Source organism: Oncorhynchus mykiss, chromosome 22 (assembly GCF_013265735.2).
Source record: "Oncorhynchus mykiss isolate Arlee chromosome 22, USDA_OmykA_1.1, whole genome shotgun sequence".
Classification (NCBI taxonomy): Eukaryota; Metazoa; Chordata; class Actinopteri; order Salmoniformes; family Salmonidae; genus Oncorhynchus; species Oncorhynchus mykiss.
Window position 1 is genome coordinate 8,046,373 of NC_048586.1, and position 20,675 is coordinate 8,067,047.

The 20,675-nt window shown below is 43.3% G+C and overlaps 1 protein-coding gene across 1 annotated transcript in view; it reads left to right on the forward strand.

Annotated features, from left to right (window-relative positions):
• mgat4a (alpha-1,3-mannosyl-glycoprotein 4-beta-N-acetylglucosaminyltransferase A) overlaps nt 1-20,675 on the forward strand; it is a 48,632-nt gene that overhangs the window by 18,457 nt on the left and 9,500 nt on the right. Inside the window, exons 3-6 of the mRNA XM_036958610.1 lie at nt 12,198-12,365; nt 12,938-13,078; nt 17,081-17,214; nt 20,509-20,555. Coding sequence (XP_036814505.1) covers nt 12,198-12,365; nt 12,938-13,078; nt 17,081-17,214; nt 20,509-20,555 — 490 coding nt within the window. The remainder of the gene's footprint in view (nt 1-12,197; nt 12,366-12,937; nt 13,079-17,080; nt 17,215-20,508; nt 20,556-20,675) is intronic.

The window sequence follows — 20,675 nt, forward strand, 5'->3', positions numbered from 1 at the left end:
GGGCCAGCACGCCCATTTTCTTTAGCTCTAGGCAAGATCAACATATGCTGCCCCTTTGTCATGCATAGCATAGCATGGCAGAGCAGAACGTGCGTGACAGTTAATTAAGATTTGGAATGGATTGATAGACTAGAATGTCTATCATAAACAATTGGTTCATTTCAGTTGAACTTACTTATTCAGTAGCACCTGGGTTGCCTACTAGTCACATCGGAGAGGCTAGTAATCAATTTGAGTGCAGTTTATACATATGAGATGAGTAATGCTAGACACTGAACATTGTTAAAGTAGCTAGGGATCTATTTCTAAAAGTGGCCAGTGATTCCTAATTGATGTCCTTAGGCAGATGCCTCTGATGTGCTAGTGATGGCTATTTAACAGTCTGATGGCCTTGATAGAAGCTGTTTTTCGGTCCCAGCTTTGATGCATCTGTACTGACCTCGCCTTCTGGATGATAGCGGGGTGAACAGGCAGTGGCTTGGGTGGTTGTTGTCTTTGATCTTTTTGGCCTTCCTGTGACATCGGGTGCTGTAGGTGTCCAGGAGGGCAGGAAGTTTGCCACCGCACCAACTTCTGGAGAGCTTTGCGGTTGTGGGCGGTGCAGTTGCCCTACCAGGCGGTGATACAGCCCGACAGGATGCTCTCAATTGTGCATCTGTAAAAGTTTGAGGCTCTGTTGCGCCTTCTTCACCACACTGTCTGTGTGGGTGGACCATTTCAGTGATGTGTACACTAAGGTACTTGAAGCTTTCCACCTTCTCCACAGCAGTCCCATCGATGTGGATGGGGGGGTACTCCCTCTGCTGTTTCCTGAAGTCCATGATCATCTCCTTTTAGTTTTGTTGACTTTGTGTGAGTGTGAGGTTATTTTCCTGGCACCACACTCCCAGGGCCCTCACCTCCTCCCTGTAGGCTGTCTCGTTGTTGGTAATCAAGCCTACTACTGTTGTTGTCTGCAAACTTGATGATTGAGTTGGAGGTGTGCTTGGCCATGTAGTCATGGGTGATCAGGGAGTACAGGAGGGGGCTGAGCATGCACCCTTGTGGGGCCCCAGTGTTGAGAATCAGTGAAGTGGAGGTGTTGTTTCCTACCTTCACCACCTGGGGGAAACCTGTCAGGAAGTCCAGGACCCAGTTGAACACAGCGGGGGTCAAACCCAGGGCCTCAAGCTTGATGAGCTTGAAAGGTACTATTGTGTTGAATGCTGAGCTATAGTCAATTAACAGCAATCTTACATAAGTATGCCTCTTGCCCAGATGGGACAGGGCAGTGTGGTGGCGATTGCATTGTCTGTGGATCTAAGACGTTGGTGTCCGCCACGTGGCTGGTTTTCCCTTTTATGATCCGTGATTGTGGCAGGGTCTACAGACATACGTCTCGTTTCTGAGCCGTTGAACTGGGACTCAACTTTGTTCCTATACCGACGTTTAGCCTGCTTGATTACTTTGCGGAGAGAATAACTACACTGTTTGTATTCTTCCATATTCCCAGTCTTCTAGCCCTGGTGAAATGCGGTAGTTCCGCGCTTTCAGTTTTGCAGGAATGCTCCCTTTTTATCCACGGTTTCTGTTTGGTGTAGGTTTTAATAGTCAGTGGGTACAACATCTCCTATGCACTTCCTGAATCTCATTCACCGTATCGATATATTTGTCTTGTTTTCTGAAGCTACTCTGAACATATCCCACTCCGCGTGATCAAAACAATCTTGAAGCATGGATTCCTATTGGTCAGACCAGCGTTGACTAGTCCTCATAAGGCCCACCCCCACCTTCCTGTTTGAGTTTCTGCCTATATTAGGGGAGGAGGAAGATGGAATTGTTGTCCGATTTGCCAAATGGAGGGCGGGAGAGGGCCTTCTATGCATTCTGGAAGGTACTATAGCAATGGTCGGGGGTTTTAGCAGCGCCGACAGAGATGGCAGCATCGCGACTAGTTCTTAAGGTTCTTGGTCACCTCCCTGACCAAGACCCATCTTCCCTGATTACTCAGTTTGGCCGGGTGGCCAGCTCTAGGAAGTCTTGGTGGTTCCAAGCTTCTTCCATTTAAGAATGATTGAGGCCACTGTGTTTTTGGGAATATTTTTTGGTACCCTTCCCCAGATCTCTGCCTCGACACCATCCGGGTTTCGGAGCTCTACGGACAATTCCTTCGACCTCATTGTTTTTGCTCTGACATGCACTGTCAACTGTGAGACCTTTTATATAGATAGGTGTGTCTTTCCAAATCATGTCCAATCAATTAAATTTACCACAGGTGGACTCCAATCAAGTTGTAGAAACATCTCAAGGATGATCAATGGAAACGAGATGCACCTGAGCTCAATTTTTGTAAATAAAGTATTTCTGTGTTTTTAATACATTTGCAAAAATGTATAAAATACTGTTTTTGCTTTTTAATAATGGGGTATTGTGTGTGTGTAGATTGAGGAAAACTATTTAATCCATTTTAGAATAAGGCTGTAACATTGTGTAGGCTAGGCTACCTATGCCTTTTTAATCCCAAATTGACTGGAATTGATCACTGTATGATTATCTTTTTAATTACAGATGCAAAGGCCAACATGATGCAACCCTACATACAGCAAGCTCAGCCCTGTTAGTGTTTGTCCAATAGCAATTGTCTGTTTGTGTAAAGGGTTTTCATCCTCTCTAGGGCTAAGAGTTTTTAAAAAATGTATCAACCTCTCTAGGCTAGATGGGAATCTACTGTCCCACCTGACCAACATCCAGTGAAAGTGAATTGTAAATATTTAACATTCTTGAAAATACACATGCAATATGTCAAAATAAAGCTTAACTTCTTGCTAATCCAGCCACTGTCAGATTTCAAAAGGCTTTATGGCGAAAGCAAACCATGTGATTATCTGAGGACAGCACCCCATCAAACAAACACAGACAATCATATTTCATCCCGCGACACAACTCAGAAATAACGATATAATTCATGCCTGACCTTTGAAGAGCTTCTTCTGTTGGCACTCAATATGTCCCATAAACATCACAAATGGTCCTTTTTTTTTAGATTAATTCCGTCGTTATCTCAAATGTCAATTTATTTGGCGCGTTTTGATCTAGAAAAACACCAGTTCCAACTCTCGCAACAGGAATTCAAAATATCTAATAAGTTACCTATAATCTTTGTCCAAACATTTCAAACAACTTTAGGTATTTTTTTTACGTCAATAACCGATCAAATTTAAGACGGGATAAACTGCCTTCAATAGCGGATAAAAACAAAGTGGAGCAAGCTTTCAGGTTGTGCGCCCCAACCACAACAGTACACTCGACCCTCATTCTGAACAGCCCTACTTCATTTCTCAAAGGAAAAACATCAACCAATTTCTAAAGACTGTTGACATCCAGTGGAAGCGATAGGAACTGCAAGCAAGTGCCTTAGAAATCTAGATGCACATAGAAAACCCATTGTAAAGAGTGACCTCAAAAAAAATCCTGGATGGCTTGTCCTCGGGGTTTCGCCTGCCAAATAAGTTCTGTTATACTCAGACATCATTGAAACAGTTTTAGAAACTTCAGTGTCTTCTATCCAAATCTACTAATTTGCATTTCCTAGCTTCTGGACCTGAGGAGAAGGCAGTATACTTTTGGCACACTTTTCATCCAGACGTGAAAATACCGCCCCCTAGCCTAGATGGTTCATATTTTTATTTTTTTTATTTTTATTTTTTAACCATGTGACCTGATTAGGAAAAATAATCTGCTTCCATCTTAGGCCATATGAAACAATATTTTTTAAATGTTGCTGATTTATTACTATGTCATAGGCTATAACTACGGTCTGGAGTTAGGTTAGCCTACTACCAGATAAAGAAAAACTCTATGCCCCAGGAACAATCCCCCCTCTCTCTCTCTGGGACATGTGGTGCCACCTCTGAAATCACCACACAAAAACATCCTTTTTGTGTGATCTGTTTTTAGTGGTGGGGATGGGCTTCCGTAGTTTTAGGAGGCTCGGTGCAGCCGGCAGCTACTGCGACAATTTTTAAGAATGTCATTTCAGAATGTCTGTTAGACATTTTAGCAAATCTCTATAGATTACTTTTAGCTGGATCCACTAGCTAACCGAACCTTTTTTTAACTTACTTCCTACAAAAAACTAAAGCTGGAATTGGGGGCTGTGTATACCCCACCAGGTGCTGTAGCAGAGAGCACAGTCTGACTGGGGCTGCTGGAGTCTTTGACAATTTTTAGGTCCTTCCTCTGACACCGCCTGGTATGGATGGCAGGAAGCTTCGCCCCGGTGATGTACTGGGCCATGCGCACTACCCTCTGTAGTGCCTTGCGGTCGAAGGCCGAGCAGTTGCCATACCAGGCAGTGATGCAACCACCACATGCTCTCAATGGTGCAGCTGTAGAAATCTTTGAGGACCCATGCCAAATCTTTTCAGTCTCTTTTCAGGCTTTGTTGTGCCTTCATGACTGACTTGATGTGTATTGGACCATGATAGTTTGTTGTTGATGTGGACACCAAGGAACTTGAAGCTTTCAACCTGCTCCTCTACAGCCCTGTTGATGAGAATGGGGGCGTGCTCGGCCCTCCTTTTCCTGTAGTCCACAATAATCTCCTTAGTCTTGGTTACGTTGAGGGATAGGTTGTTATTCTGGCACCACGCTGCCAGGTCTCTGACCTCATCCCTATAGGCTGTCTCATCATTGTTGGTGATGAGGCCTACCACTGTTGTCATCGGCAAACTTAATGATGGCGTTGGAGTCGTGCCTGGCTATGCAGTCATGAGTGAACAGGGTTGTCGAGAACAGCTGATGCTCTCATAAATGCTTCAGCATTGCTTGTCTTGAAGCGAGCATAGAAGTAATTTAGCTTGTTGGGGTATGTACGTACAGTCACTGTGGGGACGAAGCCAGTGACTGATGTGGTGTACTCCTCAATGCCATCGGAAGAATCCCGGAACATATTCCAGTCTCTGCTAGCAAAACATTCCTGTAGCTTAGCATCGTGTCATCTGACCATTTCTTTATTGACTGAGTCACTGGTGCTTCCTGCTTTAATGTTAGCTTGTCGACCTACCAACCTGAAGATCATTGACGTCATGATTTTTCAGTTGACTTGAAAGCACCATAAGTCAGTCGAGTGAACTATCCCTTGTAACATCTTTGGTCTGACAGACGCTGAAGTGACAACCAGAATGGATTGTATGATAAAAACAAACATGGTGCAACACACAGCTGTTAAATAGCTTAGCATTAGCTCATCATCATTACAACACTCAGTGTTTTGCACACGTGTCCTGTGTCCACTGCAATCTATGCAAGAATCAGAATGCATGTTTTGTCACCAGTACTTGATTAGGTGAATAAAACCAGTAAATACATTATGGTCCACACATACGTGTGTGCTACAGCAGAAACAACACGATATACAGAAAATAAGCCACTACTTTTGATATGAATGCACATGTGTTCAAAGTCCAATTTGTAAGGAAAACAACCCTGAAGGCAATGCGGGCGCCAGGCAGACAATGTGCTGGGGGGGTAACGTTTGTGCACGGCCTGTTCTGCCTAGAGATGCGCAATGTCTTCACACTTGATCTGGGGAAACACTGGGGAAGTGCTTAGGCTCTCATTGAAGAGAAGTTCTCCATCCAGTAAAGCCTCGAACGTAAATTGTCCGCAACGGTGAAATGGGCAACTTCTTATGTGAATTAACGAGAAGGTGGAACACACCACAATTCAAACTGTTAGAAAATATTTTGAAATTGACAAGTTTAAAACAGCCTATAGATAATTAGCAGGCAGTGTGCCTTGGTTTGAGGGCAGCACAGGTAACTATCCTGTTGCATAACAATCGTATTTTGGAAAAGTGAGAGCATCCTGACATCACGCGCATGAGAACTCACACAGGGGTGACGGTTAGAGCTATTTTTGGAACTTGTGCATGAAAAGGTTAATCAAGTTGAACATTATTATTGCACACAGTCCATGCAACTTATTATGTGACTTGTTAAGCAAGTTTTTACTCCTGAACTTATTTAGGCTTGCCATAACGAAGGGGTTGAATACGTATTGACTTTCAAAAAATATAATTCCATTTTGACATGGGGTTGTGTGTGTGTAGACCAGTGACACACTTTCTATTCAATCCATTATGAAATTCATGCTGTAACACAACAAAATGTAGAGAAAGTCAAGGGTTGTGATTTACTTTCTAAAGGCACTGTACTTTATATCTGGTTTAAGTGGTTTTAAGTTTAGACAGTGTTTTTCCTTCCCAAATGTGTTTTAATTTTTATACACACTGGTCTCAACTCTTGATAAACAAGAACAAGTGTCCACAGTCCCTCAGCCTCACTAACGCTCCATTTTCTCATGATCTTCCTCTTCCCAGGTCGTCTGCTCTTCATTCATCCCTCCCGTTCCCATTTGCCTCTGCATTCCTCACTAACGGGACAATTGTCACAGTTTTAGGGTTTTTCTTGTCCCCTATTGACTACATGGGCAGCATTGGACACACACACACCACCACTTTCCTTTAACCTGTTAGAGCTCTAGGGGCGCTATTTCATTTTTGGATAAAAAACGTTCCCGTTTTAAGCGTGATATTTTGTCACGAAAATATGCTCGACTATGCATATTCTTGACAGTTTTGGAAAGAAAACACTCTGAAGTTTCAGAATCTGCAAAGATTTTGTCTGTAAGTGCCCCAGAACTCATTCTACAGGCGAAACCAAGATGATGCATCACCCAGGAATTAGCAGAATTTCTGAAGCTCTGTTTTCCATTCTCTCCTTATATGGCTGTGATTGCGCAACGAATGAGCCTACACTTTCTGTCGTTCGCCCAAGGTCTTAGCAGCATTGTGACGTATTTGTAGGCATATCATTGGAAGATTGACCATAAGAGACTACATTTTCCAAGTGTCCGCCTGGTGTCCTGCGTCGAATTCGGTGCGCAATTGCCAGCTGCTTCTACTTTACCATTTGATTCAGAGGAGAAAGCATGTGTCCAAGAACGATGTATCAATGAAGAGATATGTGAAAAACACCTTGATGATTGATTCTAAACAACGTTTGCCATGTTTTCAGTCGATATTATGGAGTTAATTTGGAAAAAAGTTTGCGTTTTGAGGACTGAATTTATGGATTTTTTTTGGTAGCCAAATGTGATGTATAAAACGGAGCTATTTCTAATACACAAGGAATCTTTTTGGAAAAACTGAGCATCTGCTATCTAACTGAGAGTATCCTCATTGAAAACATCAGAAGTTCTTCAAAGGTAAATGATTTTATTTGAAGGCTTTTATGTTTTTGTTAATGTTGCGTGCTGGATGCTAACGCTAATGCTAACGCTAAATGCTAACGCGAAATGCTAACTCTAGCTAGCTACTTTTACACAAATTATTGTTTTCCTATGGTTGAGAAGCATATTTTGAAAATCTGAGATGACAGTGTTGTTTACAAAAGGCTAAGCTTGAGAGATGGCATATTTATTTCATTTCATTTGCGATTTTCATAAATAGTTAACGTTGTGTTATGCTAATGAGCTTGCTGATAGATTTACACAATCCTGGATACAGGGGTTTTTTTCATAGCTAAACGTGACGCAGAAAACGGAGCGATTTGTCCTAAACAAATAATCTTTCAGGAAAAACTGAACATTTGCTATCTGAGAGTCTCCTCGTTGAAAACATCTGAAGTTCTTCAAAGGTAAATTATTTTTTTGAATGCTTTTCTGTTTTTTTGTGTAAATGTTGCCAGCTGAATGCTAATGCTAAATGCTACGTTAGCCATCAATACTGTTACACAAATGCTTGTTTTGCAATGGTTGAGAAGCATATTTTGAAAATCTGAGATGACAGTGTTGTTAACAAAAGGCTAAGCTTGAGAGCTAGCATATTTATTTCATTTCATTTGCGATTTTCATGAATAGTTAACGTTGCGTTATGGTAATGAGCTTGAGTCTGTATTCACGAACCCGGATCCGGGATGGGGAGATCAGAAAGGTTAATGCAGCTGCCTGACTGAACTGTGGACATGTTTCCTACTGCTCTCTTTCTGTGTCTTATTTAGCCTGTCTCTGATCTTACACAATCAGCAATATGGAACTACCTTGCTTCACAGTGATGCTGTAATTTCCTCTCACACATGGTCATGCCTGTGTGATGTTCATTTTATAGTGCACAAGTCCATTGGCTGGTGTAGCATTTGTTTGTGGATGAAGGGAGATGTAAGATGGTGACAGAGAGCAGGGTGAGAAGTGTAGAAGGAGCAGGGACAGATGGCGGGATACTGAGTGTTTGTGTGCGCCAGCCTTAAAAGGGCAAAGGATTTTGGCATGGTGACACGAGAGGGCATTACTGGCACACGCCAACCATGTCACATCTGTGGGGGGGATTAGAGTGAGAGATGGAGTGAGTGCGAAGTAGAGCTGGAACAATATACTGAAAAATGGCTAAATAACGGTTCTGCAGATGTCTTTGTTCGAAAACCATTATTCTGTCAACAGTAATAGCCTATGCATTATGTTGATTCCTGCTATAAAATGATCTGCCTGTCTTCATCTCGCTGTTGGCTGCTGTGTGAGCGAGCCACTCACTTACTCTTCCCACTGTGTGCACGGAGGAGGAGGGGGAGAGATTCTGAGAAGCGTAACCATTTGACCTTTGCTTAATGTTTTCAAAACAACTACTGCGAAAGATGGGCATGTGAGAGAGTAGGGCTCACAATATGGACAAAATGTGTCAGTATTTTTTGTTGTTGATTTTGTTGTTGTTTTTGAATAATAGTTCTGAATTTGCTTTGAGTAGTGCGTGATTGTTTTAAACTGTTCAATTCAACCCCAAAATTATTTTCTGAATATTCTGCACTCATTTGAGATCATTTCTACACTGCCACATAAATTCACTCTGGCTATCTACTCCGATTTCAGAGCACTCTTGTCTGAGTGTACCAGATTAGGTCAGAACACTCGGATCAACCCTACTCCTCGACCAGAGCGTCCAGTGTGTGCTCTAAACGCTCCGAGAGCAAAATGACTATACAAACACATCCTTGGGTGAACTATTGTCATGGAAATAGAACGTTAATTCTACACAGAATATAAATATATAGTGGGCACTTAAGTGTTTGACATGACAACGAATCAAAATGCCAGGGAGAAGTTATTGTGACAGGTTAGGAACCAAAGTAAGGGTGTGTTTCCTAGGGGACCCTATAATCTTTAGCTATGTTAAATTTATCTTCAAGTAGCCAACATATTCATGCTTTGCCTATTCCTCTTTTGATTTAGAAGATATCTTTCCACAAACATGCTGATTTAGGCCGACACCAGCACTGGTTTCAGGCTGTATTAGCTAGATAAGTTTGCTCTGACTCAGTACATTTTATTAGATAACATGATTTCGCAAAAACTTGCTAAGAAAATACAAAATAGCTATATATAGTCGCTAGTGGATTTCTATTAAGAAGCGAAGTGGAAACAGCATTGTTGTCATGAACATTATTGCTTGTGCTGCATTGACCATGTAGACTGAACACAAGTGCCTCGTGTTAAAGCAACAACTTGCGGTCCTTGAGTGACGGGACGGGGCTATGTCTGTGTGGAAAGTGGCATGGCGAGAGGGATGACTAACGTAGCGGAGTGAACAATAAAAATGGACATTACACACGGCATATTACATTTAACAAATCGAACATTAAAATACCGTTAAAGGTAAAGTAGAAACCCAAATCGGTCCATGCATCAATACCGGTAGATTGTAAAATACGGTATACCATCCAGTCCAAGGTGAGAGAGATTTAGGGCTGTGGTTTAAGCTCTGTCAGGAGTATTGTTTTTGGAGGCTGAAACAGTAGAAGTGTGTGTGTGGTGGGGAGGTGGTTTCTCTTCGGCAGCGTGTATAGGCTGTATCCCTTATAGCGTCACAAGATCAGTCCGCACTGGATCGACACACCGCTACACTCAGGGGAGCACGATCAGAGATCAATAACCACAACTACTGCAGTGTGTGTGACCTGTGTCTTCTGCAATGGCAACCTGTTCATGCTGTGTGTTTTAACCTCAGAGGGATTGACTCGTGCTGTCGGTCAGCTGATTTAGCCTTCACCTCCACATCAGATGAGATGGAGACATTCCATTGTATTGACCTGGGGATAAGTGGCTTTGAGACTATGATTTGACTGCTCTTCTCTGTTGTGTTCAGCATTCTCTCTAGATTTCTGTCTCTCCCTCTGTTGGAACGTCTGACCTACTTTAAGAAAATAGCTTAGAAACGTGTTGCCGTGCTCCAGGCAGAAAGATCACAGCCGCAAGGCATTGTGGCATGGCAAGGAGGTTGTAGGTGCACCTCCAACTGGGAGACAGTCACTCAGACGCGCGCCACGTCAACTGCTTTCCCCTTCACACATTCTCCATTTTTACTCTATAATGGGTATGAGCCACCAAACAAAGCACTAATGGATGTCTTGATTGATTTCTTTATTGTGCCAGTCTCAACATGTTGTATGGGAACTCCTATCCATATACAGGGTGTTGCTGTGAAATGGTTTGAGAAAATCAATTGACGCGATGAGAACTTTGGTGAGATGCCTGGTTCTCAAGATGAAGGACACTTAGAGAGAGGGGTAGTGAGAACATTTCAGCGTCAAGTTAACTCAGCCACCCACATAAATACTGTCACACACACTGAAACTGCACAAGTACCTCATCAGCACTCATGAACACACCGTCAGCAGCATGAATCAGTGAGGGGTATGGCGGTCACACACACACACACACACACACACACACGAGGTCAGTGTCACAGTAGGAAGTAGGTGCGGACAAAGTCATCAACGGCATTTTGGGAGTGTGTGGTTCATGTTGCTAGTAGCCTATGTGTGGTAGTGATTTTGACTGCACATCATAAAGCCTGTTTTATTTTGAGTTTCCTTCACTGTCAACAGAGGTGTAGGGGTGTGTTATTGATCCTATCAGAGACTGAATAACTCCAGGAGACTGAGTGACTTGATCCTGTCTGTTAGAGTGGTGTGTTCTCTCATTTTGTGCTCCGTCTCAGAACCGGCAGTTTCTTCTGCATTTCCTCCTTAGTGATGCCACTTACTGTTGATCCTGGGTGTTCCCCTGCACATGCTTCCTCTCTGGGGTTAAAGGGGGACAACCGGGGAAGGAGGGAGAACGAGGTAGAGCGAGGGTTGGGGAGTGAGTTTGCTGTTTGATGTGTGTCTCACACCCAATGTCATGAATCTAGATGTCTTTAATACCAGCCACTAGGGACAAGCTAACCACGTATTACTTTATGCTTAACATCAAGTTTTTTTCTGTTTCAACAACCTTAGGGAGAGGGGGATAAAGAGAGCTAGATGAAGTACTAGGGAGAGTGAAAAGGAGAGAGGTAGAAGAGAACACAAACGCCCTTGCGTAGGCACACACACATAACTACTGTACATTGACATTCACATGTCCACATTGCCCTGTGTGATCTAGCTTCTTGAATGAATTCTGTAAGAGCGTTCTTAGAGGAGCTAATCCTCCTCGCGTGTTGCCTAGGGTTTAGGAAGGTTGAGGTGCAAACTTGCTCTTTTTGCACTTTCACACGCATACATGTGTGACCTGTTTCAGGAAACTAGGCGTATGTCGCAAGTCACGACTTCACAGGAGACGTTTTGAACATAAGCATTTAAAAAAATAAATCCTAATGAGTTTTGTGGCAGAAATGCTTTCTTGAACATGTGAACTTTCGTGTGCCTTAATAACAAACTGTATATAAATGCACACTTGTGTATGCACGCAAACAAAGACCGTAACAGGCTGGTTTCTCAGTAAAACCCAGGCATGAGCACTGCATCACTAACCTCAAACAGCAGAGGTTAATTCCAGTAAAATTACCCCCCCCCTCAATTTCCTCCTTTCTGACCACAACCTCCCCTCAATCTTCTCATTCCTCCCTCGCACCAGTCCAGATAACAATACCAGGAACAGGGTTTCTCATAACACTCGGTATTTCCTAGATATGACACCACTGTCTACTACCACAGCACTAAGGGGGACGTATACTGCCCCCACAGTTTGTAAAGATTCTTCCAACACTTTAATGCTCTATTTTGTATTCGAAGTTGTTGCATGACTATTAGCCAACGCTGGGACACAGTGAGATTAATGTTGGAATGAAGAGCAGGAGAACTAATCCTTCCCCCTGCTATCTCCCCCTCTCTCTGTCCCTATAGAGAAGTTGGTAGCGTACCAGAGGGAGTTCCATGCCCTGAAAGAGCGCCTCCGTGTGGCCGAGCACCGGACCCTGCAGCGCTCCTCAGAGCTCAACAACATCCTGGAGCAGTTCAGACGGGCCATCGCTGAGACCAACGGCAGCAAGGACGCTCTCATCAACTTCTCAGGTACACACACACACACCCAATATATTTTACTATCGTTGTGGGGATCTAATATTGATTTCCATTAGGAATCCTATTTTCCCTAACCCTAAACCTAACCCCTAAGCTTAAAATAGCCTTTGTCCTCGTGGGGACGGGGGAATTTTCCTTGTTTTAGTATCCTTGTGGGGACTTGGGGGATTTCCGATTCCCACAAAGATAGTAATACAAGCACACAATACACACAGGATGGATCTCCATTCATTAGTTTCAGGTCACCGATCACAATATACTCCCACATCAAGAAATATGCAAGCTGAATCCCCCCTTTTCTTAATTGGGAACTCCGGTTGAGTAGACTGGATCATTCAGTCCTCCTCTTTATATAATAGTGTCTTTCTCCTCACTCCGACTGCTGTCTTCTGGCTGTGGTCCATCTCCATCCTACCCAGCCCTTTAGTAATGCTGGACTAGAAGTAAAATGAACATGAAGCTCTAACTCCCCCCACCACCACCACCACCAACTGTTCTACCAGTTGCTTTATGATTCTCAACCATTCTACCAACTCTGATTCTTTCTTGTATTGTTATGGCAGATGAGACACAGAAGTTGCTGAAGGAGCTGGCCAGTAGGAAGCCCCTTCAGGTGCCGAACATCTACCACCATATGCCTCACCTGCTCAACAATGAGGGCAGTCTGCACCCCGCTGTCCAGGTGGGCATGGGCCGCACTGGAGGTGAGACATACACACACATTTGCTCGCTCACATACAGTACCAGTCAAAAGTTTGGACACACCTACTCATTCAAGAGTTTTTCTTTATTTTTACAATTTTTCTACATTGTTGAATAATAGTGAAGACATCAACACTATGAAATAACACATGGAATCATGTAGTAACCCAAAAAGTGTTAAACAAATCTAAAATATATTTTAGATTTTTCAAAGTAGCCACCCTTTGCCTTGACAGCTTTGCATTCTCTCAACCAGCTTCATGGGGTAGTCACCTGGAATGCTTTTCCAACAGTCTTGAAGGAGTTCCCACATATGCTGGACACTTGTTGGCTGCTTTTCCTTCACTCTGCGTTCCAACTCATACCAAGCCATCTCAATTGTGTTGAGGTCGGTGTGATTGTGGAAGCCATTAAGGTCGGTGTGATTGTGGAAGCCAGGTCATCTGATGCAGCACTCCATCACTCTCCTTCTTGGTCAAATAGCCCTTACACAGCCTGGAGGTGTGTTGGGTTATTGTCCTCCACACATGCGTAGATCATCTGTTCACCTGCTCTGCCTCTCAAAGACCAGGCGGTTGGAACCAAAAATCACACATTTGGACTCATCAGAGAAAAGGACAGATTTCCACTGGTCTAATGTCCATTGCTCGTGTTTCTTGTGCCAAGCAAGTCTCTTCTTATTATTGGTGTCCTTTAGTAGTGGTTTCTTTGCAGCAATTCGACCATGAAGGCCTGATTCACGCAGTCTCCTCTGAACAGTTGATGTTGATGTTACTTCCTTTCCTGTGGCGGTCCTCATGAGAGCCGGTTTCATCATAGCACTTTTTTATTTTGCAACTGCACATGAAACTTGAAAAGTTCTTGAAACTTTCCTAATCAAATGATCATGTCTTAAAGTATTGATGGACTGTCGTTTCTCTTAGCTTATTTGAGCGCTTCTTGCAATAATATGTACTTGGACAAATACAATTTTCTTCGCCTCAAGTCCTCAACTGGCAGCTTCATTGAATAGTCCACGCAAAACACCAGTCTCGACATCAACAGTGAATAGGCGACTCTTGGATGCTGGCCTTCTAGGCAGAGTTGCAAAGAAAAAGCCATATCTCAGACTGGCCAATAAAAGATGAAGATGGGCAAAATAACAAACACTTGACAGAAGAACTCTGCCTAGAAAGCTAGCATCCCGGAGTCGTCTCTTCACTGTTGACGTTGAGACTGGTGTTTTTGCGGGTACTATTTAAGGAAGCTGCCAGTTGAGGACTTGTGAGGCGTCTGTTTCTCAAACTAGAAACACTAGTGTACTTGTCCTCTTGCTCGGTTGTGCACCGGGGCCTCCCACTCCTCCTTTCTATTCTGGTTAGAGCCACTTTGCGCTGTTCTGTGAAGGGAGCAGTACACAGCGTTGTACAAGATCTTCAGTTTCTTAACAAATTCTCACATTGAATAGCCTTTATTTCTCCGAACAAGAATAGACTGACGAGTTTCAGAATTTTATTTGTTTCTGTTCATTTTGAGCCTGTAATCAAACCTGCAAATGCTGACGCTTCAGATACTCAAAATAGTCTCAAGAAGGCCAGTTTTATTGCTTCTTTATTAGGAACAACAGTTTTCAGCTGTGCTAACATAATTGCAAAAGGGTTTTCTAATGATCAATTAGCCATTTTAAAGGATAAACTTAGATTAGCTAACCCAACATGCCATGTCATACTGCATCGAAACGTGTTGCTTTGCTGCTGCTCTCCTGACAAATCAAGTTTCATTGGTCACATGCACGTATTTAGCAGATGTTGTTGCGGGTGTAGTGAAATGCTTGTCTTCCTAGCTCCGACAGTGCAGTAGTATCTAACAATTGAGTTAGTATCTAGCAAGTGAACAATAACTTGGTTTAGGGTCAAGAGCGCCCTACCTGCCCTCCTCTCTCAATCTCCCCCCTCTCAGTAAGTCTATTTAATTTTCTATCCTCCCTCATTTACTTTCTGTTTTCTTCCTCAATTTCTCTCTTTGTGAGGGTGTGGGACATTAAGGTTATTTATAGCAGTGCAAATTGGGACATCAGAATGCAGAGAGTGAGATGGGGAGAGAAATTAAATGACGAAGATCTGAGAATGGGAGTAGGAGTGATTCTCTCCAGCCTGTCTTTTAGGCATGACTCATAGGGAACATCTATTCATATGTGTTCAGGTTTTATTTAGGTAAATTTGTCTAATGTTTTGTATATTTGTGTGTGCGGCCCGCGGGTGGTTTTATTTTGTCACCTAAGTTTTCTTCGCTCCGAAAAATTACATTTTCAGGCCCCCTGACCATCCGCGGGGGGGGGGGGGGGGGGTTGTTGAGTGATGGCATGAGAAGTAAAGAAAGAACTGGAGGGATGGTTTGTTCCCCCCCCTCCCTCATTGTCCCTTTAGTTTCCCTTTACACTTGTTCTCCCTCTCACCATCTTCTCTCGTTCTCCCTCGTTTTCTCTCTCTCTCTCTCTCTCTCTCTCTCTCTCTCTCTCTCTCTCTCTCTCTCTCTCTGCCTTGCGTTCTTTTCTTGGTCTCTTTTCCTCTCCCTCCCACTCTCTCCTTTCATACTCAACCTACTTTCCTGGTCCAGTTTGTGTCTGTGCTGTTCTCTGCTGTGTGGAGCGACAAAGCAAAACGTGGATTGATTCGCCACGCTGCACGGATCAGTCCACCACTCTTTCATCTCCGTCTCTCTGTGTATTGTCTTCCCCAACCGTTCCCCCTTATTTTCCCGTGTTTGTCCTAGAGCTGCTTTCCGTATTAGCCCCATAATAGAGATGAAACACCCACACACTGTAGGCACGTGAGGCTTTGTACCATAGTGCTACAGTCACTCTTTGTGTTACTCCCGGTTCTCATTCTCACTCCTTGTGCAAATGGGCAGTGTTTTGGGGAGAAATAATGTTTTCCTTTTTTTCTGCCCCACAATTTGAATATTTGGAAGGCGAACATCCCACGCTCTCCAGTCTAAAATAAGAAAGAGAGAGTGGGAGCGAGGGAGGGAGTACATTTTATGTGGTCCTCAGTGAGAATGAAGAGCGGAGTGCTATCGAGTACAACACACACACACACACCCCTGTTTCCCAGCAAAGGGATCCCTGGGCCTATTGTGTCTGTGTGATGCAAATGGAGTACTATGTCTGTAATACGGTCTTCCATTCCAGTGTGGTTTTCAGTGACTCTCCCCGTCTAAGGTACAGAACCATCTCTATTCCCCATTTAGGACGCATACAATAGGACTGATAGCCAGGAGAATAACAATAGGACTGATAGCCAGGAGAATAACAATAGGACTGATAGCCAGGAGAATAACAATAGGACTGATAGCCAGGAGAATAACAATAGGACTGATAGCCAGGAGAATAACAATAGGACTGATAGCCAGGAGAATAACAATAGGACTGATAGCCAGGAGAATAACAATAGGACTGATAGCCAGGAGAATAACAATAGGACTGATAGCCAGGAGAATAACAATAGGACTGATAGCCAGGAGAATAACAATAGGACTGATAGCCAGGAGAATAACAATAGGACTGATAGCCAGGAGAATAACAATAGGACTGATAGCCAGGAGAATAACAATAGGACTGATAGCCAGGAGAATAACAATAGGACTGATAGCCAGGAGAATAACAATAGGACTGATAGCCAGGAGAATAACAATGGGACTGATAGCCAGGAGAATAACAATGGGACTGATAGCCAGGAGAATAACAATGGGACTGATAGCCAGGAGAATAACAATAGGACTGATAGCAAGGAGAATAACAATGGGACTGATAGCCAGGAGAATAACAATCTGCTGTCTCACCCATCTCCCTTGCCCTCTCTCTTTCCTTAGTTGAACTTCTGCCCTCCATGAACTGAAAATGATTGTATTACAAGAAAACAATGTGACTTAGGCGTTACCACATTTAACACCTCCTGTTCTCTGCCTGTGTTTCTTCCTCTATGGTCTGACCCTGTTCTTACCCTGGGACTCTCATCTCTGCCTAGTCTCCATGGTGATGGGTATTCCTACCGTAAAGCGGAAAGTGAAGTCGTACCTGGCCGAGACTCTGCACTCGCTCATCGACAAGCTATCACCTGAGGAGAAACTCGACTGTGTCATCATCGTCTTCGTTGGAGAGGTGTGGGGAAACGCATTCACTATATATATATATTACTGCTCCAAAAAATAAAGGGAACACTAAAATAACACATCCTAGATCTGAATGAACGAAATGTTCTTATTAAATACTTTTTCTTTACATAGTTGAATGTGTTGACAACAAAATCACACAAATGATCAATGGAAATCAAATTTATCAACCCATGGAGGTCTGGATTTGGAATCACACTCAAAATTAAAGTGGAAAACCACACTACAGGCTGATCCAACTTTGATGTAATGTCCTTAAAACAAGTCAAAATGAGGCTCCGTAGTGTGTGTGGCCTCCACGTGCCTGTATGACCACCCTACAACGCCTGGGCATGCTCCTGATGAGGTGGCGGATGGTCTCCTGAGGGATCTCCTCCTAGACCTGGACTAAAGCATCCGCCAACTCCTGGACTGTCTGTGGTGCAACGTGGCGTTGGTGGATGGAGCGAGACATGATGTTCCAGATGTGCTCAATTGGATTCAGGTCTGGGGAACGGGCGGGCCAGTCCATAGCATCAATGCCTTCCTCTTGCAGGAACTGCTGACACACTTCAGCCACATGAGGTCTAGCATTGTCTTGCATTAGGAGGAACCCAGGGCCAACCGCACCAGCATATATGGTCTCACAAGGGGTCTGAGGATCTCATCTCGGTACCTAATGGCAGTCAGGCTACCTCTGGCGAGCACATGGAGGGCTGTGCGGCCCCCCCAAAGAAATGCCACCCCACACCATGACTGACCCACCGCCAAACCGGTCATGCTGGAGGATGTTGCAGGCAGCCGAACGTTCTCCATGGCATCTCCAGACTCTGTCACGTCTGTCACGTGCTCAGTGTGAACCTGCTTTCATCTGTGAAGAGCACAGGGCGCCAGTGGTGAATTTGCCAATCTTGGTGTTCTCTGGCAAATGCCAAACGTCCTGCACGGTGTTGGGCTGTAAGCCCAACCCCCACCTGTGGACGTCGGGCCCTCATACCACCCTCATGGAGTCTGTTTCTGACCGTTTGAGCAGACACATGCACATTTGTGGCCTGCTGGAGGTCATTTTGCAGGGCTGTGGCAGTGCTCCTCCTTGCACAAAGGCGGAGGTAGTGGTCCTGCTGCTGGGTTGTTGCCCTTCTACGGCCTCCTCCACGTCTCCTGATTTACTGGCCTGTCTCCTGGTAGCGCCTCCATGCTCTGGACACTACGCTGACAGACACAGCAAACCTTCTTGCCACAGCTCGCATTGATGTGCCATCCTGAATGAGCTGCACTACCTGAGCCACTTGTGTGGGTTGTAGACTCCGTCTCATGCTACCACTAGAGTGAAAGCACCGCCAGCATTCAAAAGTGACCAAAACATCAGCCAGGAAGCATAGGAACTGAGAAGTGGTCTGTGGTCCCCACCTGCAGAACCACTCCTTTATTGGGGGTGTCTTGTTAAATGCCTATAATTTCCACCTGTTGTCTATTCCATTTGCACAACAGCATGTGAAATGTATTGTCAATCAGTGTTGCTTCCTAAGTGGACAGTTTGATTTCACAGAAGTGTTATTGACTTTGAGTTACATTGTGTTTAAGTGTTCCCTTTATTTTTTTGAGCAGTGTGTGTGTGTGTGTATGTATGTATGTATATATATATATATATATATATATATATATATATATATATATATATATATATATATATATATATATATATATATATATATATATATATATATATATATATATATATATATATATATATATATATATATATTAGTCCATGACACGTAATTTTTCCAACAATTGTTTACAGACAGATTATTTCACTTTATATATACACTAAGTTGACTGCCTTTATACAGCTTGGAAATTCCCAAAAATGATGTCATGGCTTTAGAAGATTCTGGTAGGCTAATTGACAGAATTTGAGTCAATTGGAGGTGTACCTGTGGGTGTATATCAGTGCCTCTTTGCTTGACATCAGTGTAAAATCAAAAGAAATCAGCCCAGACCTCAGAAAATAAATTGTAGACCTCCACAAGTCTGGTTCATCCTTGGGAGCAATTTCCGAATGTCTTAAGGTACCACGTTCATCTGTACAAACAATAGTACATAAGTATAAACACCATGGGACCACGCAGCCGTCATACCGCTCAGGAAGGAGACACATTCTGTCTCCCAGAGATGAATGTACTTTGGTGCAAAAAGTGCAAATCAATCCCAGAACAGCATCAAAGGACCTTGTGAAGATGCTGGAGGAAACAGGTACAAAAGTATCTATATCCACAGTAAAACAAGTCCTATATCGACATAACCTGAAAGGCTGATCAGCAAGGAAGAAGCCACTGCTCCAAAACCGCCATTAAAAAAGCCAGACTACAGTTTAAAACTGCACATGGGGACAAAGATCATACTTTTTGGAGAGATGTCCACTGGTCTGATGAAACAAAAATAGAATGTTTTGGCCATAATGACCATTGTTATGTTTGGAGGAAAAAGGGGGAGGCTTGCAAGCCAAAGAACACCATCCCAACTGTGAAGCACAGGGGTGGCAGCATCATGTTGTGGGGGTGCTTTGCTGCAGGAGGGACTGGTGCACTTCACAAAATAGATGGCATCATGAGGATGGAAAATTATGTGAATATATTAAAGCAACATCTCAAGACTTCAGTCATAACGTTAAAGCTTGGTTGCAAATGGGTCTTCCAAATGGACAATGACCCCAAGCATACTTCCAAAGTTGTGGCAAAATGGCTTAAGGACAACAAAGTCAATGTATTGGAGTGGCCATCACAAAGCCCTGACCTCAATCCTATAGAAATTTGTGGGCAGAACTGAAAAGGCGTGTGTGAGCAAGGAGGCCTACAAATCTGACTCAGTTACACCAGCTCTGTCAGGAGGAATGGGCCAAAATTCACCCAACTTATTGTGGGAAGCTTGTGGAAGGCTACCTGCAAAGTTTGACCCAAGTTAAACAATTTTAAAGGCAATGCTACCAAATACTAATTGAGTGTATGTAAACTTCTGACCCACTGGGAATGTGATGAAAGAAGTTAAAGCTGATAAATCATTCTCTCTTCTATTATTCTGACATTTCACATTCTTAAAATAAAGTAGTGATCCTAACTGACCTAAAACAGGGCATTTTTACTAGAATTAAACGTCAGGAATTGTGAAAAACTGAGTTTCAATGTATGTTAACTTTTGACTTCAACTGTGTGTGTGTGTGTGTGTGTGTATATATGTATGTATATATATATATATATATATACATACTGTCATATGCAAATAATATTATATTCGGTCTTTGCAGATGGACACGGAATACGTCCATAGTGTGGTTACTGGACTGGAGAAAGAGTGAGTGACATCAATTCCTGTCCTTAAGCTTCCTGTCTTTGTGATGTTTCCTGTCTGATAAACCCCCTGGCGGTTTAGCGAGAACAGAAGTAGGATGACAACGTGTGCATGTGTCTATCC